Raw genomic sequence first — 26,214 nt, forward strand, 5'->3', positions numbered from 1 at the left:
TGTGGGGGTCCCTGGGATTTACAGTCTGGAGCATCCCCCTGCCACTTTCTCCAGTCCTTGTAGGAAATGGAGAGAGGGCTGGGAGGACCCTTGGTGTCCAGAAGGGCTGCCCTGTGTAAGATCTGCAGGAAGTATGACCTGCTGTAACCCTGTTAGGTAAAGGTGGGGATTGGGTGTAGCAGAGCCAAACAGGTGCCAATGAACCCCAAAAACATGCACCAAGCATGCATGGCAGCTCTGAAATTTTTCTTTCACACCTGAAGCTAAGCTCTGATTTCTTGGAGGCAGCTGCCCCAGCAACTCCTGTGATGGTTCCTGATATTCCTTTGAGAGCTGCTGCAGCAGCTTCTAATTCAGGTCTGTCCACTTCCCCAGCAAATGTTTCTGTCACGTGTGTGTGTCACTGCCCGTGGTCTGAGTGCTGGTCCCAGTCCATGCAGTGCCTGTAGGGTGGATGGTGGTGGAGACCTGGGTGCTGAGTGCTTCATTCCCCACATGGTGTGATTGTGGTGCAGGTCTGCCCCAAAACATCTCTCAAATATTGATGCTTACGTCTATCCATCATCTATCTATCTATCTATCTATCTAGCTATCTTTCTATCTATCCATCTAGCTAGCTATCATCCATCCATCCATCCATCCATCCATCCATCCATCCATCCATCCATCCATCCATCATTATCTAGCTATCTGTTTTCTGCAATCTCTTGAGGAGTATTACAGCCTAACAGGAATTAGGTGCCTAAACACCTTCTAAGATGTATTTCTTGGCTCTCCTTGTGCCTCTGAACCCAGCACTGCCCCCTCACCCTGTTGCTGGAAGGGCATCAAACCCCAAGACGTGCTCTGTCACGGGGTGTGGGAGGATGGGAGCAGCTGGGGTGAGGCAGGAAGAGGCAGGATGCCCCTCTTAGAAATGCTAACACAGCTTCTTTCTCGTTGTGGTGGAGCCCTTTGCAGGCAGACATCGTGTGACAGCTCAGCACAGGTGATTTGCTGTAGACACCTTCTGTGTTCAGCGGGATGAGGTGTTTGTGCAAAGAGCAGGTCAGGACACCATAGCTGCAGCTCTGCCAGCCCACCTCTCCTATTGCTCTCTCCAACAATTAGGCAGCTTGAATCCATCGAGGCCCTCATTTAAACAACTCCTTGAGCTACAGGATGTCCTGTGAGATTACTGAGTGCTTGAATGAGGGGCTTTCTTAGCTTGGCAGAGGCTGAGCAGACCCCAGAGAGCTCCCGTGCTGGGGAAGAGGCTGTTGCCAAGTCGTAGGAGGAATTCCCACGTTCCTGTTCCTTCCTGCTGGCTGCCAAACGCTTGTCCTGTCCACAAAAGCTGATGTATTTGGTAGGATTTAACCTTTGCTCACAGAAGTGAATAATGGAGATCTTTTACTTTTGGTTTTTGGGTGTAAATTCACAACTCAGTGCTGGTTTTTGCATGCACAGCACGGGCCCATGGTGGGAAAAAACGGAGGAGGAACAGAGAGATGCTTCACTTGGTGAAGTCCTCTGTAGCCATAGCTGGGAGCCTGCAGAGACTTGCCCCTCCCTCCTGCCCTGGTGAGCCCCCAAACCAGGCTTTAGGTGCCAACCAAACCTCACCAATTCAGCAGAAGCACAAAGGCAGCCCTGTGGAAAGCAGAATTTGAGATTTCTCACGCCCAGGTCCTGCCTGGACAGACAGACAGGCTCCCACATTTTCCCTGCTGGCAGCAAGCATGTCCATGGAGTTTCAGGGAGTAGAAATGCTCTGTTTTGTTGCTTCTTTTCAGAAGACACAGCTAGCACTGTTTTCTCTGCCCTGGACCCTCTTTTTTTTCTCAGGTTTGTGTCCTGTGGGACAGCCCTGGTGACACTGGTGCTGTCATGCCATCAGCAGCACCCAGAGCTACTGAAATGGGCTGTGACCACAGCTGGACACCTCTGTGTGGGGCTGACCTGGTCTGGGGGAGGTGGCAATGACCCAAAGCTCAGCTCCCAAATCTGGGCAAAGAAGAAAAGTGAAAACCAGCAGGTCCTGGCATGGCCTGAACTCATTTTTGGAGGACACCAGTCATGTCCCACAAGTGGGATCAGCAGGAGGGAGCCCTGCACAGAGAAGAGAGGTCTCTGAAATCCCATGGTGAGGGTTTGGGGCATCCCACAGAGGGTATTCTGTGTGATGAAGGTATTCCAGCAGATCCCTCCTTACCTGGGCCCCTGTGTTTGCTGGTTGGGTCCCTTGGTGGAGCTTCAGAGGGACTTTGCTAATTGGCACAGCCAGGTGCTCCCCATCCTGGAGAAGTGTTGGCTTGTGTCACACTGGACAGGGACAGGCCATGAGGCAAAGCCCCACATCACCCTGCACCCAGCAATGAGCCAGAGGCCGCCCTGGTCGAGGTCAGCTGTCCATCAGGGCAGTGTGTGGCCTCCAAAAAGCTGGAATGAATCTCCAGTGCTGCTCCAGAATTTGGTTCTAATTAAAGGGACACCCATGTAGGTGACCCCAGGGCACTCCTCCCCATAGGGGTGGGGAGAAGCTGCTGATGGATTTGAGTGGGCTTGCAGTGGGAAGCAGCATGGAGAGCTCCAACCTTACCAGGATTTGCTGCTCCTGAGCCAGCAATTCCTTCCTGGAGCTAAAGTTCTGTGAGATAAGCAGAAGCAGGGGTAAAACTGAAGTGTTTTTTGCTGTGAGCATGTGGAAATCAGACCCACAGATGGATGGGAATTGGAATAATTGCCCCCAAAATGACAAGGTGCACACACAGCCTGTGGCATTGCAGCTGGCCCAGGGGTTATGACCAGTGCCATAACCCCACAGAATTCTCTTTTCTTGCCTATCTGTGTAAATCTCTGCTCTCCCATCAGTGCCTGCCCTCAGCACTCCCTGAAAATTGCCCAAAAATTCCATCTTGGTGCAATTTAGGATACGCTCCAGCCTGCCCCGAACACATCTGGTATCTGTGTGTTGGGTGATATTAATCACAGCGTGAACACAGCCAAGTGTTAAACAGCAGAACCTTCCCACCTCCCCCCTGCAAACCAGGCTTGTTTCCATGCTCCAGCAATAAAATGAACCCAGCATTCCCGGGCAGGCAGTGATCTGGCAGGAACAACTGCTGTGTGGGATGGAGGGATGAGGAACGCTCTGAAACAGGCCAAGAAACCATGTGCTCCTAGGACTTTTTGAAATCCCTGTGGTGTTTGAAGCTATTTTCTAGTCCTCCTCATTTTTTTGGATCCGTGGCTGTTCCTGCTGCATCTGCAACTGCTCCCTGTGCCCCGGAATTTTGTTGTTTTGGGTGTAAATGCTGCTCCCTGTTTCCAGGAAGGTAAACAGCCCTCCCTCGCCCTGCTTTGCTGTGCAGATATCAAAGTGCTTCACCAAGCAGGGGTAGATGTTGTTTCAGTTTTGCAGATGGGGGACAGGAGTTGCAGAGGCTGCTGAAAAATCCATGGGAATCTGCTCACTTGGAGGGTGCCTGTGGTTTTGCTTCAGGACACTCAGTGGCTTCCTTTAGTGTTGGGCAATGAGCAGGCAGGACTGGCACAAGGGATATTTTTGCTCCTCTTTTTCTGGGGTGACCACACAGCAGACAGTGGGCAAAACCCCAGCAGACCACGCTGGTTGTGTTGCCCCCAAAGGAGAGCTTGGCCCAGATTTGCCCCCAAGTTCCCCAGTTTGTGGCTGATTAAAAAAAAAAAAAAAAAAAAAGACAGAAAGAAAAAAACGCAGAAAAAGAAAATCAAAACTGTGTTTTCAGCACAGTTGGCGCCTCAACCACTGAGGTTGCAGTGCTTTCAAGGGAGGCAGCCCCAGCACTGGTGCCTGGGAGGAATGGGGGGGCGAGAACTCTTGTGTGGTGCCTTTGATGTTGGAGGCTTTTACCCGCATTACCCGGGGAGAAACTCGAGTGCTTTTCATGTCTGCTGGTGAGGGAGGCAGAGAGCCAGGAGGGATCTGCTTTGTGAGACCTTCTCCAAGGGAATTGAGGGAAACTTTTCAGAAGTTGGGGGGAGGCTCTCTGGGGCAGCAGCTGAAATAGGTGCTGAAGCATCCTTGGCTCTCGTGGGCACCCGGCAGCGTGCTTTATCCTCATCATCATCTTTGGCTGAGTAAGTCTCTGCTTGAGCTCAGCCCAGCCTCAGGGAGTAAAAATCCGTGGCAAGGGCTGTGCTGGGGTCTCCACAGCTGTGCCAGTGGGGATCTCTAGGGTGGGGAAGCTAAATGTGGCTGTGCCATGGGTGAGTGGGGGTTTGAAGGGTAAAATCAGAGCAGTGGTTTAGCAGGGGGGAAATCCCAGGGGTGTGATGCAGGCATTGTCACAGGGGAATGATTTGTCATGGCCTGTGCTGAGGGAGGTGGCTCTGCCACTGCTCAGGCTCCCTGTGGGATGGGATGGGATGTGCTGGGCTGAGCCTCTGCACCACCTGAGCAGGCAGAGAGTGGCACAGGGGAGTCACAAAGGTGGCATCAGGTCCTGGGGGTGACTCGGGGTGGCAGCAACCCTGATGTGATCCAGGAGGTGGGGGCTCCCTGGGGTGCCAGCTGGCAGCAGAATGGGACCCTGGTGCAGATGGGCCATCCTCAGCCAGCTCCTGCAGCCCTGGCTGCTGGCAGTGCCAGGGAAAGGGAGGGTGCTGCCTGTGCTGGGGTCCCTGCTAAGGTTGGGGACCCTGCCCCAGCTGGAGGGGCCAGATGTGGTTTGCATCTGTGCAGGTAATACAAAATAAGTTCCTAGAAGACAAGTTTCCACAGCCTTTGCTTGAGCGGTCCCAAACTCTGAATCTGGGGTCTTAAAGCCCTCAATGCTTTTTTTCAGGGTAAATAATGTTGGTTCATAGATTCCCAACTGTTCTCATGGCGTTGCGGGGGGACCTGGACCCCCAAGAATAGGCTGAAGTCAGCAGCACTCTCTGCTCTCAGCTTCAGGAGGGTGTCAGACATGAGAGCTGTATCCTGCAGAGCTGAAAACCTCAAACCCCTTTGGAGCCCGTGACCTTTAAGCTGCAGTGAGTGTCACAGAGCAGAGCCTTTTCTTTCCTCTGCCTTTTCCAGGTGGGAAGGGGCTGCCACAGCCTCCCCAGCCTGGCAGATGTGAGGCTGTGAGGGCTCTGCAGGCTGCTGGAGCTGCTCTCACGTTTCTTTTGGCAAATGCTTTGCTGTGACATCGGGGGAGCGTGTCTGGTGATGTAAGGGAGGCCTGGCAGCCCAGGGCAGCCTCGCTCCTTGGTTTCTGCTCTGGAAGTTGGCTGTGAACTGATGTGGAAAAGAAACTTCCTGGTGTTTGATGGCCCCTTGTCCTGATGCAAACCCACCTCCTGAGCATCCCTGTGTGCTCTGGTGGGTGCAGGGCTCTTGTGCCCAGCCCTTTTCCATGACTCTCAGTGCCTGTGTGGGAAGTGCTCCCCAAACCCAGCCTCCTGCTCCCCTCTTCTCTTGCCCACCCTGCCCCTGAGCTGCAGCCAGTGCCAGGTCACACATCCCCTCTGCACTGTGGGGTGCACTGGCATCACCCAGAGCCCTGGGGACACCCCAGCCCCCACAAAAAGGACAGGGATGTGGAGCTGTCACACGGATGGGGACACTGAGGGTGGGGGTGCCACAAGGTTGGAGACGCCAAAGGCGTGATGACACTCCAGGGGTGTGGATGCTGTGGGGATGGATGGGGACAGCACAGTGGGGATGTCATTGGAATGTGGACACCACAGCGTTGGGGACAGGGCACAGGGGTTCGGGGAGGGGGGACACAAAGGCTTGGTGGTCCCTGGGGCCCGGGGCTGGCAGCGGGGTCACACTGCGCTCCGGTCCCACTGTGTCCCCACAGTTTGTTCTGTGCTGTCACAGCTCTGGAGCTCTGCAAACCAGCCCAGCTCCGAGCCTCATTTTTTTTCCTTTTTTTTTTTTTTTTTTTTCAATAATTTGAACGGCCCCTCTGCAGCCTTGACGGCTGTTTGCCCAGTGGCTGTGACACGGATGTTTAGGTGACGTGGTGGCACCACCTGGACTTGCCAAGCACAGGGGTTTTCCCTCTTGCCTTAGTCTGGCAGAGGATGGGGGTGCTGGGCATGGCAGCCCAGGCTGTGTCAGTGTGAAACCCCAGGAACTGCTCTTTCCCTCTGTATCCCAATTTCTCCCTTCCGTATCCCAATGTCTCCCTGTCAAACAGCCCTTGGAAGCAGCCGGGGCTGCAGGAAAGGCTTCACGCCAGAGGATTTCAGGCTAGGCTTTTTATATCCATCCCTGTGTGACCACACTTCATTTAGGGAAGGAGCATCCGGGATGGATCTGGGCTGACGTATTCAGGGCTGAGACTATCTCACTCTGCCAGAGCAGATCTGGGCCAGGGGAGCAGCTGGGATGCAATGGGGCCGGTGCTGCTGCCCTGTGCTGTGACTCCCTGCACACACCGAGCTCTGCATCTCGGATTTCTTGGCTATTTCATCAGTGTTGTGTCAGCCCTTCTGTAAATAGCAGGTCATTCCATCTCTCCCCTAAACCCTGCTTTGGAACCACTGGGTATCCAGCCATCCACGAGCAGCCTTGTGCTTTGCACAGCACCCTGGGCTTGCTGCTGCTGCTGCTGCTTCCCAGAACACACGGAGCAGAGGAGTACAGGAACAGCCTCCCGTAGCACCAGGCAAGTTTTGGGTTAAAGTTGCTGAATTTTATTGAATTCCTGCTGCTGTGGATGGTGGGTGCGGCAAAGGGAGCAGGCTGGTGGTGCAGCTCTGGGGTGGGAGGGGATTTTGTGCTGCTGTTGGACATGTGCTGGCTGAGAATTTCCTGGTGCTAATTAATGACTGTTGGTTGATGGACTAAATTCCCCTGAGAGATAGGTTAACCAGGCAATGGGGCATTTGTGTGTGCAGGCAACACTGGGCTGAGCTTTGGTTTGGAGACAAGGTAAAAATGCAAAAAAGCAAGAATTGTGATTATGTGTGAACCTTTAAGCACTGCTGCCTTGTCCAGGTGTGATTCCAGACTGCAGGACACAGCATCCAGCAGGAGTACATCTGTCCAGGAGTACGTCTGTCCAGGGTGTGTGCCCTGCTGTAAGGGCATCCTGAGTGCAGATAAGGACATGTCACGACAGATAAAATAAGTTTGGAGCACATGGAGGGCTGCACTAGCCCTGGGAGCTCTGACCTCTCCCATGCTGTTGTAGTTGCCATCCATGATTTCCCATGTTGAGATCAAAATGCCTGTGGGGCTCATGGGTAGCTCCGTGGTGGGGTTTGAATGTGTTTGATCCCAGAGCCCCTCAGCACGTACCCTCTCCCCGGGATGTGCTGGCTGTAGCTCGAGGTATGCACATGTGGCAGGGTCTGATGGCTTGGTGGCCAATAACCCGGCAGCAGCGGTTCCTGGATGCCTCTCCATGGGGAATCCAGACTTCCCTTCTCTGAGCACGGTGGAATTTTTATAGCCTGTGGTTTTAAATGCTGTGATTTCCTTATGGCCCCGACGCCACATGCAGCCCTGTCAGAGCTGTGCTGGGGCTGGGTGAAACACGGGCTGGAGCTGCTGCTCCTTGGGTAATGTGTCTGAGCTTTGCTCCAGTACAGAGGAGAGGGAAGGCTGGCTCTCCTGGGCTTGAGCCTGCTGGGTGCTGTTGTCTTATGGCTGAATTCAACTGGACTTTATTTCATTTATCCTCAAAATTTGTCAGATTTTGGGGAGTAGAGTACAGTAAAGTGACCTAGTTTGTTAAAGATAATCACCAAAATGGGAGTGAAAGAGTTAATATCACAAGTACAGCTCATTGGCATCCTGGAAGTGTCTGTCCAAAAATCAGGAGGGGAGTAGGCATATAGCATTTCAGGGTAGTGGGGTGAGGGGCCAGGCTGGCAAACCCCACTTACCACAGGGACTCGGCTGTGACTCGGGCAGGGACGTGGCACTGTGGGATGTGTGCCCAGCTGGCAGCTGGAAGGCAAAGGCAGAGAGGGTTTGTGCACATCTAGAGGGTGTGAGCACTGTCTGCCTGCCAGCTTGTTCCCTGGGGTTCCTGTCCTCATGGGCATGAGGCAGAGTTCTGCCATTAATGCTCTGAAAAGCTCTGCTGGCTCATCCTTATCATCCCCAAAATGCCAGGCAGTGCTGGGAGCTCACAGGTTCCTCACTGTGATCTCTAGCAGCTGGTGGGAAATCAGCAGTGGTGCTTTCTCCAACCCCTGATCAATCCCCTGAAAACCACTGCCCAGGTCTGGCTGCTCTAGGGATGCTTTGGGGCCATCAGATTTTCCAGGCTGAGATATCCATGTCCCTGTGCTCCTGCTGCAGGGATGCTGCCTGGGTCCAGCTGCCTCCACCCAGCTCTCCCTTCTCACAAACTTGTGGAAAAGTGATTTCCTTTCCTATTTTCTGGCCCCTTCTCAAACTCAGACTGGGTTAACTCTTGCTGTAGATGCAAAACTTGCTGGAGGGCCCTGCTCAGGCGGGGCTGTAAAAGCCACATTTTCTTTGGGAATCGGATTAAGGCCCCTTTTTCTTCCTGCAGTGTGGGTGACATGAAGTCTCTCTTTGTCCTGGATGGTATTTCTGGCCCAGCTGCAGTGGGTTAACCCTTTGTCATCCCGCACAGTCCTGCTGATGAATGGCCCTTTGCTAAGCAACAGGGACCTTTTCCTGGGGTGGAAGCACTGTGGGGACACTGTGGGCTGTGTCCTCCCCCTGCCCAGTGGGGGATGAAGTGCAAAGTCTTGGTGCCTGGCTAGGGGACGTGTCTGTGGGACAGGGACCTTCCCTAACACTGCTTCCCGCTGCCTTTGCCATTTTTATTCTCTCTTTATTCCCCAAGATAAATGGATGGGACTTTGCAGCCCAATCCTGCAAGGGCAGCAGCGGTGTCTCCATGCTGGGGCAGCCCCAGATGGCACAGAGGGACATGGGTGGGAGAAGGAGGGGGCCAAAGTGACAGTGAGAGCAGAGGCCAGGCCAGCTGGCAGAGCACAAGAGCTGCCTGTGTGCTCCTTGGGGGGCAGTGACCATGTCAGTGCTGCTCCCTGGGCACCAGTGCCCAGCCTGGTGTGGCACTGGGCTGGAGCAGGAGCATCATTTTTGCAGGAGAGATGGAAGGCTGGATAACCAGCCAGGAGCAGGGTGATGGCAGGCAGAGAGCATCCACAGGTATCCCAGGAGCCCTTGGCTGTTGTGTCCAGGATCCAAGGAGGTGTCTTGGTTTGGTACTCGGTGCTGGGCTCTGTGGCCAAGCAGAAACAAAGGTGATTTCATGGCCATGCCCTGCAGTCTGGTGGCTGTGGGCATCTCACACACCGGACTTGGGTCCATGTTACTTTTTTTTCCCCTCTGTGCTGCATTGTTGCATCACCTTGGATCCATCCGCTGCTGCTGTGAGCCTGGCTTGGTTTGTTTGTTTATTCAAAAGCCAAATGGTAGCAGGAAATGTCCCTTTCTGGTGGCCTGGAAAAGCTGCCAGGGGCACACAGTGCTGCTCCCTGCAGCCTGGTTCTGTGCTGTTATCAGGGAGCCTCCTGATAAGAGCAGGGCAGGGATTTCCCCAGGGAGGGTCCTGGACCATGTCAAAGTGGCATCAGGAGCTTCCCAGCAGTGGGGGGAGTGCAGCCCACAGAATTCTCCCTGTGTCCCTCTCTCTGCTGAGCTTTAGGACGTGATCATCCCAAGGTTGGTGGAGGGGTGCCACCATCTCCCAGAGCTGAGCCAGCAGCAGATGGGCACCGAGCAGGACTGGCTCACAGCGTTGGGAACTGCAGGGAGGCAACACATTTCCCTCCCACCCGTGCTCCTCCTCCCCCCCCATCCTCCTGACCTTTTCCCATCAAAACACAAAGCACTATTCTTTGGAGCAAGGCACCTCCATGCGAGGAGACAGCTGGCGCTGCAGCAGCTTGCTGGGGATGGGTTGTTATTAATTAAGCTGCAGGAGACAGCCCGGCAGCTTGAATAGAGTTTTCCTTCTTTTCAGGCTTAGGATGCCCTAAATTCTTTACCTCCAGACCGTTTATAGGTTTAAAAAGGGGCAGCAGACAAAGGATGGAGAAGGGCCCATTATGTGCAGCTTGTAGGGACGTGTATCCCTGCACGTGGCCTGCAGGGACTGTTAGGGCACCCCAGCAACTTCTTTGCAGCTTGGTTTGTGCCAGGGGTTTGCTGTGACCCCCAGGGATGTCACTGCCTGGGCATCTCCCCATCTAGAGAGGGGATGCCACTTTGGGGTGAAAAGTGGCATCTTTTCACCCCAAAGCGGTGAAAAACATCTTTTTTAAAAGATGTTTTTAAACTACTTGAACAAGTTAGGGGTGACTCAGGCAGTTGAATTTTTCACTCCCTGCTGTTTTCCTTTGCAAAGGTGATTTATTTTCACCAAACTCATCCTCTGCCCCTGCTGCTGGGTCTGCTTTGCCCATGCTGCTGGTGGTGAGAGGAGCAGAGGTGGTGGTGGGGCTCTCTGAGGTGCTCCTTGGTGTGTGAGCTCTGTGTAGGCTCCACCTGCTCCCCTCTCTCCACAGGGCAGGATACAGGGGTCTGGTGGAGTGGGATGCAGGGAATCCTGGTGGGGTGAAGTGCAGAGTTTTCTTTACCCCTTTTGGGGATAATTTGTTCTTTTGTGATAATCTGTGGGGGTGTCTGAGGGAGCAGATCATGTCCTTGAGGAGGAGGAGGAGGAGTGAGGATTGCTCCTAGCAGCCAAGTGTGTTTCCTTGGGCATGGCTGGGCTGTGCCATCTGCAGAGCTGGCCCAGGGATTTGAGCAGCAGCGTTTTGGTGCCAAGGCAGACCTGTCCCTGCTGAGCAAAACCTGTGCTCAGAGCTGAGGCCGTGGCAGTGCCTGGCAGTGTGCTTTGTGTCTATCCAAACCAGCATGGCAGTGCCCCAACCAGTGCCCCCTGTGAGGCAAAAGGAATTTGGGGGGAATGGGGTTCTTTCTTGCTTTTTCCAAATGTTTGTGACTGTGGAGTGCTTTCCTAGCAAAGCCTGCTCCCTTTTGGAAAATGCTGGATTGCTCAAGCACGGTCAGGAGCCTCCTGCCTGCAGATCCTCTGCAGCAGGAATGTGCCAGAGGAAGGGAGGCTGCTGCAGGGACACTGCTGGGATGTGACACCAGGAACCCAGGCACGGCCTCTCCAGGGAGAGGGTGACTCACGCCAAGGACGCGGTGCCAGCTGCGCGCGATGGCTGGTGACAGCGTGTGAAACAATTCCTTCCTTCCTTCCTGGACAGTGGGAGAGGCCTGGAGATGTCCAGCTGGAGGAGACTCTGGGTTCTGGTGTGGTGGAAGCTGGGGCACTCCTGGCTGTAGTGTGGGTTCAGCAGAACAGCCACGGTGCAGTGATGCTGGAGGGTCTGGGTGCTGCTCCTGGGCAAGGATGGAGGGCTGGCTGCTCCCTGTGCTGCCTCAAGATTCCCTGAGCTCTGGGATGCTCCTGGCAGTGCCTGCACTCATTGTTATTGCTGCTCCACTGCTCTCTCTCTCTATGGGGAGATTTAAGCCACCAAAGAGATGCTTTCATGAAAGAACTGGTGGGATACCTGCAGAGGTGTGTCTGATATGGGCTGCTCAGAGGAGCTACCAGGTAGCTTAAAATAAAAAAAAAAACCTGCATCATCCATGGATTTGGGAGTTCACTACAGCCAGAGGGGGGGAAATGTCATTGATCTGTGGGTCTCAGATGTTCTAGGAGCTACCCTGCACTTGCTGAAGGGACCACGGTGGCTGCCTGCCAGAGCCCTCCCTGGGTGGTAACACTTTCAGACCTGCACTCAGGCTCTTAGAAAAGCTTTGGGGTCATTTTTAGCTGTTCCTGGCACTGGGGGATCCTTTCTGTTCCTTCTAGAGATGATGGTGTCTCTTTCAGTGCTAAAAAGAATTAATTTTTGGTCTTGTGATCTGCAAGCTTGTGTCCTTTTCTCGGTCATGCTACTTTCCACTGAGTTTGCTGGTGCTCTACCAAGGTCTCTGGATGTGCTTTTCATTCTGCTATTGATCTGAGATTATAAATATAGAATTTCCATCGGTCTGTCAAAGTCACTGGGGACTGGCAGGTAGTCAGCATTGCAGCAATATTTAAAGAATAAAAATTATTTCCTAAGCCCTAACAGTGCACTTTTAACTGGGGCTTGCTGAGCTGCAGTAAAATTGGAAATGTCCCTTCAGCATTCCTGCGAGAGAACACGTCCTGCTCGTACTGCCTGTGCCCAAGGGATTTGATGTTTTCCTGGGAGCTGGGCAGCTTGGGATGAAGGAAGTTTGTTGGCAGGTCTGCTCACAGGCTGGGTAGTGCTGGTGAAGCTGCCTTCATTTGCAGATCTTGGTTATTCCTCACAGCTGGGGATTTGTGGTTGGAGCTGGCTGAGGGCAGAGATTGCCTGGCACAGGGGAGGGCTGCTGGGGGACAGCCCCACTGCTGGGCAGTTTTCTGCTGCAAAGGACTGTGGTTGGGATTGTCCCCAAAACTCAGGGACTGTTGAAATCCTCATTGGTGTACCCCTGAGTGTTCTCCAGTGAGCCCTACCAGCCATGGTGTGGCTGTGGCATGGGGACATGGTTGTGACATGCTTTCACCATCAGGGATGTCCCATAAACAGGACAGATTGGGCTGTGTAAGCCAGACAGGAATGTTCCTCAACATTTCAGATTAGTTGCAAGACTAAAAGCTGGATCTGTAGTTAGTTCAAATCCCTTGATACAACTTAAAACAGCAATAGGCCTAGTTAGAATTGCTCCTAACTCTGATTATGAGGTTTTTCTAAGAGAAGAACAATGAGTTTGTGATTTTAAAACCCTTAATTAGGGGATTTGGATCCAGTTCTTGGCTCTGCTGTAAGATTTCTGTGTGACCCTGGGCGAGTCACTTAATCCCTCTCCAGCTGATCTGCACTGGGAGCTGCTTCCTTCCTCCGCCTGTCAGTCCTGCCTGTGCTCAGAGCCAGGAATGAGCAGTGGGAGAGGCACAGGGCCCTGTTCTCCTCACAGGAATGGAGATGCTCCTGTAAGAACAAATCCCAGAAACTCTGGGATTTGTACTTACAGGACAACATTTCAGATTAGTTGCAAGACTAAAAGCTGGATCTGTAGTTAGTTCAAATCCCTTGATACAACTTAAAACAGCAATAGGCCTAGTTAGAATTGCTCCTAACTCTGATTATGAGGTTTTTCTAAGAGAAGAACAATGAGTTTGTGATTTTAAAACCCTTAATTAGGGGATTTGGATCCAGTTCTTGGCTCTGCTGTAAGATTTCTGTGTGACCCTGGGCGAGTCACTTAATCCCTCTCCAGCTGATCTGCACTGGGAGCTGCTTCCTTCCTCCGCCTGTCAGTCCTGCCTGTGCTCAGAGCCAGGAATGAGCAGTGGGAGAGGCACAGGGCCCTGTTCTCCTCACAGGAATGGAGATGCTCCTGTAAGAACAAATCCCAGAAACTCTGGGATTTGTTCTTACAGGAATTTGTTTGTCGCTCTGTGAGTGCCTCCTGTGTGCAAACACCCCAAAGTCCCCAGGAGCTGTCCTGGGGGACCAGCAGTGCTCCCAAAGCCCTGCTGCGCTTGCTGTGAGGCCAAGGATGACACTTTGTTGTCCTCCTGAGCTGCTGGCTCACCACCTGTTGCTCCTGGGGAGGAGGAGATGTGAGCTGAAACAAAATATTTTCTGTTAATTAATCTGCAAAACAACTTGCACACAGTGTTGAGTTCCCATGTGCCCTAATTTTTGTCCTGAGGGTGGTGAGGTCCTGGCAGGGGGTGTGCAGAGAAGCTGTGGCTGCCACATCCTTGGAAGTGTCCAAGGCTGGGTTGGATCTGGTCTAGGGGAAGGTGTCCCTGCATGATTGGAATTAGATGCTCTGTAAGGTCCCTTTCAACCAAGCCAGTCTGTGTTTCTGTGAAATGTCTTTGCAGAGCTTTAGTGACTGTGGGGAGAACTTTTCTATGGTTACTTTTATTCCCTTGCTGGCAAGACTTAAAGTATGGCCATGATTTCAGTCTGAAACAATTAAAAATTAACTCAGAGGAGCGAGGAGTTGGTTCACGTGGCTGAGCACGCTGTGTTCACCCCTTTGCTGGTCTCAGTTTGGGCACGTGAACCCTGTGCTGATGCTTAACTCCTGCACAGCCACAGATGTGGTCAACTTAATGGCAGGGACAGGAAGCCATCGCACCTGAGATCCTCCCTTTACTCTTTGTGCAAGCACAGCACCTAAGTGAGCTCAGCACAGCCTTTTCCTGCCTTTCTCCAGCTAAAACAAGGCTGGAGTGACTTGCAAACAGACCCAGCTGCTACTGGGGCAAGCCTGGTTTGGCATCTAGCATTGGATTTTCCTGGAGATTAGAGAGATTAAAACACTAATGCCTATTGATAGGGGTTAGAGCTTTAATAAGTCATAAAAAGTGGTGTAATCTGGCAGAAATCTGCACGCAGCTGCAGCATAAGCAGATTGAGGCTGGGTTTCCTGCCTGGGTGCTGGGTGAAGGTTTCTCAGAAATTTCCATTTGTGGTACTTGCTGAAGTGGGGGGATGTGGGTCTTGCCCCACCTCAGCACCCATCATTTGCAGAGCAGCCTGTGCCAGCCTTGCTGGGCATCACAGGAGGAGTGCTGCCAGCCCAGCGTGGTGGGGAGGGCTGCTGCCAGCCTGGTGTGGGGTGGCTGTGCTGGCTGGAGGAAAATCTGCCACTGCTGGTGGTCTGGAAGCAGAGAGAGAAGATGACAACCACGCTAGAGCCACAGGCAGGATCGGAGCAGAGGTGGCTGTGGTGCCACTGGCACAGGTGGCAGGGCTTGCATCAAGTGCAGGAGTGCGGCAGAGGCTGGTGATGCTGGTAACAGGTCCAAAAGGGAAAGTACTAGTCCTGGGCTTGCAGGAGCTGTTCGTGGGAAAGGGAGTCCTCTGAGTGTTGAAGAGTGCAGATGTGCACATCTGTCTTAACTCTTTCATCACCTGCAGGCCTTTCTCTGGGAATGCAAATCTGGGAACTGCAGGGAGAAAGTCTTCAGGTCATAGGGTAGGTCAAAGTAACTGTCAAAGACCCAGGAGCCCAAAAGAGGGAGGTTGGCTTCACCTTGGCTGTGACAGGAGAGAGTCCCAACAGCACTGCTGGACATCACCGAGGGGACATCACCCCACACCAGGGCATGCAGCCCAGCTTCTCTCTTGTGGCTGGCTCTTCCCTCTGCTGCTGGGAGAGGGCTGGGACATTCTGGGATCAAGGTATAAGGCAGGAAGGAGTTGTGGAGGCAGCTAATTTCTTCATTCAGCTTCACTGAATGATTTTAGAGAGCAGCCATGCCCGTGGGGGTGGGTTGACATCTTGTCCTGCCAGATGTGAGATGCAGCTGCAGAGCGAAGTGAGCCCACGCTCCCAGCACTCACATCCACCCGCGACTGCCCTGGGGCTCTGCTGGAGAAATTCGGGATGCTGGGAAGCAAAAGGCTTGCCTGGGCTCAGGGACGGGGATGTGGACGAGACTCTGGAGCAGTGGGTGAACCAGGCTGCTGTTAGAACGGCGCTGCCCCGCTTGTCCAAGCCTCTCTCTCTGCCGTGGAAGTTTCCCCGCACCTCCTGCGTGCAGCCGGGGTGGGACGAGCCCCCAAACTCTTGTTGCTCTCACCCCTTGCGGGCCCCCCTGGGCCGGGCCGGGCCCGGAGCGGCGGGGGGATGGAAACCGCCCGGGGGCGAAGCAACTTCCTGGGAAGAGGCTCCATCCCCCCGGGCCGGGCTGCAGGGGGAGGAGGCAGGGTGATGGGGGAGGAGGAGGAGGAGGAGGAAGGGCGATGGGGGAGGAGGCGGAGGACAGCGCGGGAGGAAGCGGGAGCCACCGGCTGCCGGAGCCGCAGCCGCCGCGGGTGAGTCTCCGCTGCCCGGGGGCGGGGGCTCCGTGGGGCAGCGCAGGGGGGATTATGGTGGTGGGGAAACGCTTTTATTTGGGGAGGGGAGGGGGGGTGAATTATCCTGGGGAAGGGCTTGAGAGAGAGGGGGGTAAGTGCCGCGGTTCTCACGGAGGGCAGTGTGGGGGTTCCCGGCCGGGGCAGGGCATGCCCCGGGCGGGGGCACCGGGAGCTGCGGGAGGCTCGGGCCTCGGCCCCCTCAGCCGCCGCCGTGCCCCACAGGAGAGGCCGCAGCCCGGCACCGCCTGGCCGCGCTGCCGGCATTGTCCGGGAGCCGTGGAGATCAATAGATCAAGCCCTGCCCTGCCTGGGGGGCACCTCCTGGTACCCTGCCCTGCCCCTGTGGGGTCCCCCTTGTCCCCTGCCCTGCTCCGGCTGCTGCCCGCGCTGAAGGGCTCGCGGGGCGTCTGGGGCGCAGCTGCGTTTGGTAAAGAAAGAAAACAACAGAAACAAACAAAGAAATTAAATAAAAATCCGTACCACCCTGCCCGTCAAAGAACAAAACCGAGCGAGGGGGAAAAATATTTAAAAGGGGAATAATAAAAAAAGCTGAGCTGCAACCCCGAGATGTGAATCCCTCTGGCTTGCTCCTTTTTTGCCGTGGCTGCAGTCAGTGCCTCGTGGGACGGGGACAGTGCAGCTCGGGGGCTCTGGGCACACTCAGCCGTGCCCATTCCTGGGGCTTGGCCCGACTTACTCCTTCTGCAGCGCTGTCTGGACAAGCTGAGTTTGGGGATCGCTGCCTGGCTCTTTGTTTACACAGCACACAGCTCTGCAGAGCGGTGGTGATAGGAGTGAAGGGTGCTGTCCCTTGGCTGGGGGCTGGGGAGGGTCCCCATGTCCCTCCTGGGCTGAGTACCATTGTCCAGGCTGGGTGGACAGGGGTGGGAGTGGATCCCATCCTCAGAGCCCCCATGGAATCAGTTTTGTGGGTGTCTTTGGACCCTCCTGGGCACAGGCACTCTGAGCCTGTTTGTGGGGAGCAAGGGCTGTGCTGGCCACTGGTGTGGGCTACATGGAGCCTGTTGATGGAGCAGCTTCTGCTGAGATCTGTGTGCAGGAAGGTTCCTCTCCATGAGGTGGTCCCAGTGAGGGAGGGCTGCTCTGGGGTCAGCCTTGCTCCAGCTCCAGTTCCAGAATCTCCTTACAGAGGGTGATCAGTGGGGCCACATGGCCAGACATCTCTGCATGCCCAAGCTGAGACTTGGGGTTGTTCATGATAATCTCCTCCTTCTTAAACATGGAGGAAAACAGCCTAACAACTCTTTGCAGGTTTTTTAAGTGGTTTAGAGCTGCTGTCTCATGTGGTTGGAGGAATGAGAATGTCAGACTCTGGGTTGTGCTGCCAGGGCTACACGTGTCTGACCAGGCAGGGTGGTGGTCAGCCTGGTGGGCAGCCTCACACCACGTCCAGGAGCCACGGGCAGCACTTCGAGGTTGTGGAGCTGGCACCACGGTTCGACCCCTGGGATGGGCTCCTGCATCCCAGCCCAGAAACGCTGGTGAGCAGAGCCTGCAGCAGCTGGGGGGTTTAAGATGGGAGGAGAAGCAGTGATGGGGAGCCCTGAAGCATCCATCCCTTGTAAATAAAAGAGCCAGGAGGGTTGAGCTGCAGAGGGCAGGGGACTGCTGGGCTTCCGGAGCCGGAGGGGAAGCACACAGTGAGTGAGGACGGAAGCGCACATGGCTGGCGGGCACAGCTCGACCCACATGTGATGTGTGCTCATGACTTGGGGCTCAGGGCTGGTTGTCTGTGGGAGCCCTCACACCACAGCAGGAACCATTGCCTCTTTTTTTGAATTTTTTTAAACTCTGAAATGGGTTTATTCCCCACGTGAGTAAAAGGTTGGTGTCAGACAGCTGTCACCGTGTCTGACGGCTCTTGGGTGGGTTTGCTCTAATGAAGAGGAGTTCAGCATACTCTAATGTTTCTGGGTCATGTTTATTGGCACCCAGGTGGAAATGCAAGCTGAGAAAGAAACATTACTGGTTGGTAGGAGGGCCTGGGCTGGTGGCCAGCCTGAAACTTTAGCCCAATGCTCAGGGATGCAAGGGACAGACTCAGCTTGGGTCTGGCAATGCCAGCTGGGTGCTGGTGATTGCAGCTGAATAATAAGAATTATTATTAATTAGGTACAGTTTGGTGCTGCAGGGGTCTGTGGCACTGGCTCTTTGTGCCAGGCTGAGCCACCTCAGCTTTGGAGTGAGCTGTGCCTCACATTCCCTGGCACCCACACACCAGCAGGGACCTGCCGCCTTCAGCACCAGGGGATCCCGTGGCAGCTGAAAAAGCCAGCAGTGCCTGGGCCATGCTGGGATTACATCCAGTCCTGGCTTTGCTGAGACTCCTCCGTCCCCTCGGAAGGGAGAGCTGTGTCTTTGCCACCTCCTCCGCAGGCTGGATCCGTTTCCACAGCCTGCGGTCACTGGCTCAGTGTGCCAAGGGGAGAGGCCCTGGAGGCCGCGCGTGCCGCAGTCCCCTCAGCCAGCTGTTCTTAACCAGGAGCTGGAGAATCTCTCTTTGGAGCTACAGATGTCTCTATGACACCCTACTGGCACGATTCTCCAAGAGAGCTGCTCCCAAAACTTGAAAGGTTAAGGTGGTTCACGCTTCTCCTGTGGATACTCAGCTTGGTGGGCTGTGCTTTCACAACCTGATACACCACTGGTCACTGCTCTGAACCTGCTCTCTGTGTTTGCTTGAATGCATCCCCCAAATCTGGAAGTCCATGGTATTTCCAGCATCTGTTGCGTGGAGGGAAGGGAAGTTATCCACTCAGATATCAGAATGTCCTGCTCTTCTGGGTGCTTGTAGCTTTGCAGAACTGGTTGCAGCATCATTGAAAGGTGGCCAGTGCTTGGTGTTCCCAGCATCCAAAGAGTGTTTCCTGGATTTACTCCCCAAATATTGCCATATTGCCATTGATTGTGTGTGCATCCCTAGAGTGTGAGGTGGTTTGGATCTGTTGATAGGTGGCCATGGCAGGGGTGCAGCCTCCTGGCCTCTCTCTGGTTCCTCTGTGCAGCCACTGAGCACCAGGTCTGTGACCAACCCTGCTCCAGGACCAGCTGCTCTCCCAGGCCACCAGCACAGCATGGAGCTGCTGGGTCTAGCCAGAACCTGGGATGGGTGAGACATTCCCAGTTCAGCTTCTGCGAGGGTGCTTTAACCCTTGTGTGTCTGCAGTGCAGCCCAGTCTCCTGCAGATCCCTGTCCCAGACCCTCAGGAGGATTAACACCCCTGGCTTTGGGGGTTTTTGGGGGAGCCCACTGCTGTCCTTGCATGCCCTGCCCGCAGTGCCCCGGGCTGTGGCAGCCTCGTGGCACCAGCACAGCAGCTCCAGCAGCCTCCGGCCAAGCCCATCCCACAGCACACAATGTCCAGCTGGCTGAAGGAGCAGGAGGGTCCCTGGGGGGCTCCCAGGGGCTTCCCTCCCCACGGGGTGGCTTTCATCTGCTGCTTCACAGATGTTGGCTTTGGCTCGTGTCTGACATGCGTCAATTACAGAGCAACAGCCCCGAGCCTTTGGCAAAATCAACTTTGGAGCAGCTGTCCTGAGTCAGCCGTGCCCAAGCTGGAGCTCTGGCTCTGACCCTGCTTGGTGCAGCGCTGCCCTGGCCATCTCCACATCTCCTGTGCCCTCGTGGACAGGGTTTCCCTGGCAGGGAAGGTCTAAATATGGCACAAGCACTTGTTCCCATGTGCTTGATGTTTGTCCAGGAACACTTTAGTGGGAGAGAGCTGCAGGCTCTGAGCTCTCTGCCCCATCGGTGAAGTGATGGCCCCTTGTGTGAGGGACAAGTTGGGTTAAGGTGACAGTGGTGAATCATGTGAGGTCTGGTCCTGCTCTTGCGAGGGACTTGGTGACAGTCAGGGATTTCAGACAGTAATGGGATGTCTGTTAACCCATCCCTCCTTGCAGTGCTCCAGAAGGGTCACTTTGGTGACACTGGCTCTGACAGCACCACAGGTTTGACATCATCCCCTCAGAGCACAGCAAGTCACACAAATCCAGGATGTGCCTGTGATGCATCCCAGGCATCCACTGCTCTGCTGCAATTTATTTCTAAGACCTTTACTTTTTAGACAAGTGACTCCTGGGAGTGTTCCAGCACAGCATCTCTGTGTGCCATTGCGTGGTCCTGTGCTTTGGCTGCACCCTCCTTCTGCTGGCACAAACCCCTTGGAGCCGAGTGTGATACTAGAGTGTTTGCTAAGAAAAAACCATCTCAGTGATGGGAAGCTGAAGGAAAAAAATTGCACGTTTGAGTTGTGGCATTTCCCTTGGGAGTTTGCTGGTGCTGCTGGGGCATTGGTGGCTTTGCATCCCTGCTGTCCTGCAGACACTTCTAGCTGCAATATACTGATTTTATTGTATTTTATCCCAGTCAGGACCCAGGTGCTTTAAATCACAGTTCCCCACAGACCAGCTGGAGCACATGGGCTGTGCTGACAGGGGTGCTGCTCTTCCAGTGGCTTTGGTCTGGCCGGAGCCTGGTGAGCCCTGAGCCCTTCTCCTGCTGAGGGCAGTTTGGAGTGTCTGCTCCCTGAGCTGGGCACAGTTCTCCTGCACATCCCCCTGCCCAGGGACAGGTCAGCCCCTCTGCATGCTGCCAACTGCTCCTTGAGGTGCTGGAAATGCTCCTGGCTTTTATCAAGTGAAGGGTGGCTTTCTGCTCTACTTAATTTCTTAATTTCTCTGCATCTTACCTGCCCAGTGTCCCAGTTTGCTGTCCCATCCTTGGGGCTGTCCCCTGCACAAAGTGGTGCCTGGAGGAGTTAAAACCATTGCATAACCCAGTGTTGCTGCTGGTGGCAGCATATTTTCCACATGATTAAGTTGTCATTTTGTTTGCACGTTTGAGTTGTGGCATTTCCCTTGGGAGTTTGCTGGTGCTGCTGGGGCATTGGTGGCTTTGCATCCCTGCTGTCCTGCAGACACTCCTAGCTGCAATATACTGATTTTATTGTATTTTGGTCCCAGTCAAGACCCAGGTGCTTTAAATCACAGTTCCCCACAGACCAGCTGGAGCACATGGGCTGCGCTGACAGGGGTGCTGCTCTTCCAGTGGCTTTGGTCTGGCCGGAGCCTGGTGAGCCCTGAGCCCTTCTCCTGCTGAGGGCAGTTTGGAGTGTCTGCTCCCTGAGCTGGGCACAGTTCTCCTGCACATCCCCCTGCCCAGGGACAGGTCAGCCCCTCTGCATGCTGCCAACTGCTCCTTAAGGTGCTGGAAATGCTCCTGGCTTTTATAAAGTGAAGGGTGGCTTTTGCTCTATTTAATTTCTTAATTTCTCTGCACCTTACCTGCCCAGTGTCCCAGTTTGCTGTCCCATCCTTGGGGCTGTCCCCTGCACAAAGTGGTGCCTGGAGGAGTTAAAACCATTGCATAACCCAGTGTTGCTGCTGGTGGCAGCATATTTTCCACATGATTAAGTTGTCATTTTGTTGGGGTTATTTTTAATGTTATGAAGGGAATTTTTTTGCTACTTTTGGCCTTGCCATTTTGGAACGAGGCTAATTTGGGGTTTGTGATGAGGCCTCACGCTGGGCTGGTTGACTTTGTGAGGGGCAGCATGGCAGTGCAGATCCAGCTGTGCAGGGCTCCTGCTCCCATGGCAGTGCAATTCCAGCTGTGCAGGGTTCCTGCTCCCATGGCAGAGCAGATCCAGCTGTGCAGGGCTCCTGCTCCCATGGCAGTGCAATTCCAGCTGTGCAGGGTTCCTGCTCCCATGGCAGTGCAGATCCAGCTGTGCAAGGCTCCTGCTTCCAGTGGCAGTGCAGTTCCAGCTGTGCAGGGTTCTTGTTTACCATGGCAGTGCAGTTCCAGCTGTGCAGGGTTCCCAGGAGGAGTGGGATGCTCCCATGGCAGTGCAGTTCCAGCACTGTGCAAGGTTCTTGTTTACCATGGCAGTGCAGTTCCAGCTGTGCAGAGTTCCCAGGAGGAGTGGGATGCTCCCATGGCAGTGCAGTTCCAGCTGTGCAGGGTTCCCAGGAAGAGTGGGATGCTCCCGTGTCTCTCAGGGATAGCATGTTTGTTCTCTAGAAGCTCTGTGAGTAATGCTCAGCTGCACAGCTGGGACTGAGGCTTGGAAAAAAGTGTTCAAAGTGACCAAGCAGTCTTTGGGATTAGTTCTAGGTTTGTTTTTAATTTCTTTTTTTTTTTTCCTGCTTGGCCTATATTAAGCATGTGGAAGTGTGCTGTGCTTGCAGGAAGAGTGTGGTTCCACCTCACAGACCCCAGCAGGGTTCAGTCTGAGATGGCCAGAGGAAAAAGGATGATGGGCTTGTGTTTGGAGGAGCCCCTTTGGCCCAGCCACACTCCTACAGAAAGAGGGAGGGAGAGAAGAGCAGGCAACCCATCATGAAAGGCCAGGAATAAGTGGGGTGAGATGAGCTGAGAGCTGTGTTGCTGTCTGGAGGGGTGAGGACTTTGCAAATAATAATGTTTTTATTCATAATAATAAATGATTAAAGAATAATAAATAATCATTGCAAAACACTGAGCAACAACAAAATGCTCACTTAGGCTGGTGGCTACAGGGACCCAGGCAGTGAGCAGCAGCAGCCTGGGGTGGGGAGGGCTCTTAGAAGTGTGTTTTCCTAAAACCTCCCTCTCTGTGCCTGCATCACAGGAGCGTGCTGCATGTGGCTGATGCCTCCAGGAGCTTGCAGGGGACCGGGCTGATCTTGTGCTCACTCTGCCTTTGGGATATTTGCTGTGGGTGATGCAGAGCAGCTGGGGCTGGCAGGGGACAAGGCCACGTCACCCCAGGGCACTTGGGGCACTTTGTCCTTCCCAGCAGCCAATGATCTTGCCAAGGAATAGATAATCCCTGTTTTTTCTTAAAAAGCTGTTGGCTGAGGCAGTAGTTTTAAATTTGCTTCTCTTGAAGGACTTCGTTAGGCTGGAGCATCTTGCAAGGGAGACAGGCAGCCTGCCTCAGAGGAAAGCTGAAGGGTTTGGGTTTCTGAGCAGATACGGACAGAACGAGAGCGAGACCACAGAAGCTCCATGGCTGCGTGGGTGTTGTCTGGCACAGCTTGTCTTGATGCAAATGTGTTGGGTTTTCCACAAGCCAGGGCCGGCAGCCTCTGATCTGCGTCAGCCGGAGCTCGAGGAGGGCACGTGGCAGTGGATGCCAAGGACTCCCTGTGTCTGCAAAGCCAGCCAGCTCCCCCCAGAACGTGGCTGAGCTGTTCACACCAGCAGTGTGCACAGTGCTGTGATTCCAATGGTGTGGAGGAGTGTAGGGTTGCCAGCCTTTAACAGGATTGCCTGGGCACAGGGCTGTGGGGTAAAAGCCTTTGTCACTCCCAGACGTGGGCTGAGGACTTTTTGGGTGCTGGGTCCTGCTCTGTGGCAGCAGTGGGACCTGGTGTGCTCACACCCCCAGTGCAGCATGCCTTTGCTGTGCCAGGTTTGGTGGAGTGGGCAGGGATCAAGTGAACACAGTAAATAGAGAAAGAAAATCCCAAATTTAATGTAATTATTGTGAAGGAAAATCCCACACTCCTCCTCCCTCCCAGCCTGCTGGTACCGTGAGTCTCTGCACGTGCTTTACTCCTGTTTTGGATACAGCAGGCAGCTCCTTGCCAGGAGTGTGCCTTGAGAAGGCTGACATAGAATAGAGGCTGGACAGAGTTAAAGAATAAAGTAGGGATTTATTAGAAGGTTTTAATAGATACACCTTGGGCAGCACAAGAGCCTGACCAGGGCTACAGCCCAGATGAACCCAAAATGCACGACTGGTCATGGGGTCTCGCACTTTTATCAGTTCTGCTCCGTTTGCATATTGCAGTTAATTGTCCAATTACAGCTTTAGATGATGAAGTCCCATCCTTCTTGTTTTTAACTCTTCAGTCCATGTTGTTTGTGCTTTTGGGCCTGAGATTTGGATCATTTGTCCTTGGTCCCCAGCTAGAGCAGGAATTGTTTTGTGTCCCTGCTCTGTGCACAGAGCTCACCATCCCTAGTATGAAGCCCAGACCCACTCACTAAAGCAGCACAGAATCTGAGAAATACAAAAGCTAAACCCTGAGGCACCAGGAGCAGCACATCTGAGCAGGCTGTGTGTCCCCCCAGGTCCAGAGGCCGTTCCCAGCCACGCTCCCACCATGACGGACGCTCCGCGGGATGCCGGCCCCAAGCAGGCGGCGCCGGCGCGGCCGGAAAAGCCGACTGCAGACTTCGGCTACGTGGGCATCGACGCCATCCTGGAGCAGCTGAGGAGGAAAGCCATGAAACAGGGCTTCGAGTTCAACATCATGGTTGTGGGTGAGTTGTTCCCCCCATGCCTGCTGCCTGCAGCGTGCTCAGCCGGGTGTTGTCATTGTGCCACCACAATGTTTGTCCCCTTTGGAGCCTCCTCGGGAGCAGCGCTGGGGCCTCTGCCTTGGCAGTCAGCAAACCCTGCTCCTGAGGAGCTGGCCTGGGATTAGCTAGGATTAAAGCTGTCTATGTGATGTGGTCCTCATCCTCCTGCATCTTGGGGTGCATTGTCCATAGGCACATCCCAGAGGAAAGCACCTCAAGGGGTGTCAGGGCTCACAAGAGCACCCCTGACAGCTCTCCTGGAAGTCCTGCCCTGGTTTGAGCAGTCAGAAGGCACATTTAAGGGCTCAAGGGACTGCACTGCTGCTGATATTCCAGAACCCTCATCCCTGCTGGTACCTCCAGCATTTTGGGTAAAATTCCTGTTTGTGATTTTTTTTTTTTGTATTCAGGCAGCCCTGCTACAAGTACTGGGGAAAAAATGCCAAAAGCAGTGATTTACCGATGGAAATAAAGAGCATCAGGAGGGGTTTGCATAGCTCTCTCATTTGGGGGACCTGCAGGGTGGCACAGCAGGGATGCAGGTGTCCCAGGGAGTGTCCACATGCAAGGAGGGAGGGCTGGAGGGTTGTGTGCCCAAATCCTGCCCACAAGCTCCTGCTCATTAGCTCTCCTGGGCTAATGACCACTGGCTGCATCACTGCTGCTCTGGCTGCAGCTTCAGCTGTGGGGATCTGTTCTCCTGCAGCCCCCAGGCCCCCAAAGCCAGGGATGGCACAGCCACTGACCTGCAAAATGCTGGGGAGCTGGGCAGACACTGTGGGACACCAGCCAAGGGGAAAAGGGAAAAGAAATGACACTTTTCTACTCTTTTCCACCTGTTAATGTTTGACCAGGTGGAGCCCCTGTGTGAGCTGGGCTGTGCTCCTTGGGGCTGGGCTGGTCAGGTAGCAGCTCTCCCTGCCTGTGTCTGCCAGGGGAGCTGCAGGGGGATGAGGGGAGTAAATCCCAGGTAGTGACCAGGGGTGTGGTGATGGGGCCTCACCATCCCTTATCCTCCTGGGAGGAGCTATGGAAGGCTACAGGTGAGATGCCTGTGGGATGTCCCACAGGGCATCCTGGAGGTCTGCCTGGGGTTGTGGAAAGGTTTGATCCAGAGTTTTTGCTAATTCTGTTAAAGATTTCAGTGTTCTGGAGCTTTCCAGCAAGCTCTGTGGATGTTTAGCCTTTCCCATTCTGATACTTTCATTCCCTCTATGGGGAAGGTTCCCTGGGCTGGGTCTTAGAACCCTGGATGCTCAGAATTTTAGACTTTCTGTGTTAAAAGGCACAGACCCTCAAAAGAACACTACATTTGACCTGAGACCATGGAGAAAGTGTCCAAAAAACCAGAACCACTTCTTGGGAGGCATTTTAACAAATCCAGTTCTTTGCTGCAAACAGAGCACTGCACTGGTCCTGGGAGCCTGAAAGAGAGATTACCTGTGCTGAGCTCCCATTTCCCTGCTGGAGGAGGCTCCCCTCCCTCCAGGAGCAGGCTGTGCTGCCTCAGCACCTGAGCAGTGTGCTGTGCAGACAGGGAGGGATGTTGAGGAGCAGCTCTGCCTTGGCAGCACTGTGTGTGGTATGGAGGCCCGTGCTGCGGCGCGCCTGGAAAACATTGTTCTGCCCTTGGCAGGAGCTGGGCTGGCTGTTTACAGGCTGGGAATTCAGGGCAGCATAAACAAGTCGAGCTCTGGCCCTCCCAGAAAATGCAGGAGGAGCAGCACCTCGGGGAAGGGGCAGCAGCCAGCCCTCATCCTGGGATGGGTTTAGCTCCATTACACCCATCCAGCCTAAGCTTTGAGTCCTTGAGTTGGAATTGTTCCAGTCTTGTCTTACAGGAGGGAGGTGACTTGTCCTGCAGGGGAGCTGGGAGCTGAGCATTGCTGCATGTGGGGGTCACTCCTCACCTGTCCCTGTGATGGAGCTTTCTGAAGACCCTTTCCCCACTGTAGCAAGGTCCCCATTCAAAAGGGTTTCACAATCCCAGCCAGAGCTGAGAGGGGCTGCAGGCTATGGTCAGCTTACTCCCTTGTCCTCTAAAGTTA

General features: G+C 54.2%; 1 protein-coding gene across 4 annotated transcripts in view; it reads left to right on the forward strand.

Annotated features, from left to right (window-relative positions):
• Positions 1 to 26,214, forward strand: part of SEPTIN9 (septin 9) — a 102,574-nt gene that overhangs the window by 59,481 nt on the left and 16,879 nt on the right. For 3 of the 4 annotated variants that reach the window (XM_041409199.1, XM_041409197.1, XM_041409200.1), the window contains one exon: positions 23,936 to 24,127. In XM_041409199.1, coding sequence (XP_041265133.1) covers positions 23,936 to 24,127 — 192 coding nt within the window. Of the gene's footprint in view, positions 1 to 15,743; positions 15,808 to 23,935; positions 24,128 to 26,214 lie in introns of those variants that run through there. The other variant, XM_041409201.1, reaches the window with a different exon arrangement.

Source organism: Onychostruthus taczanowskii, unplaced genomic scaffold (genome assembly GCF_017590055.1).
Source record: "Onychostruthus taczanowskii isolate IOZ18803 unplaced genomic scaffold, ASM1759005v1 scaffold30, whole genome shotgun sequence".
Taxonomy (NCBI): Eukaryota; Metazoa; Chordata; class Aves; order Passeriformes; family Passeridae; genus Onychostruthus; species Onychostruthus taczanowskii.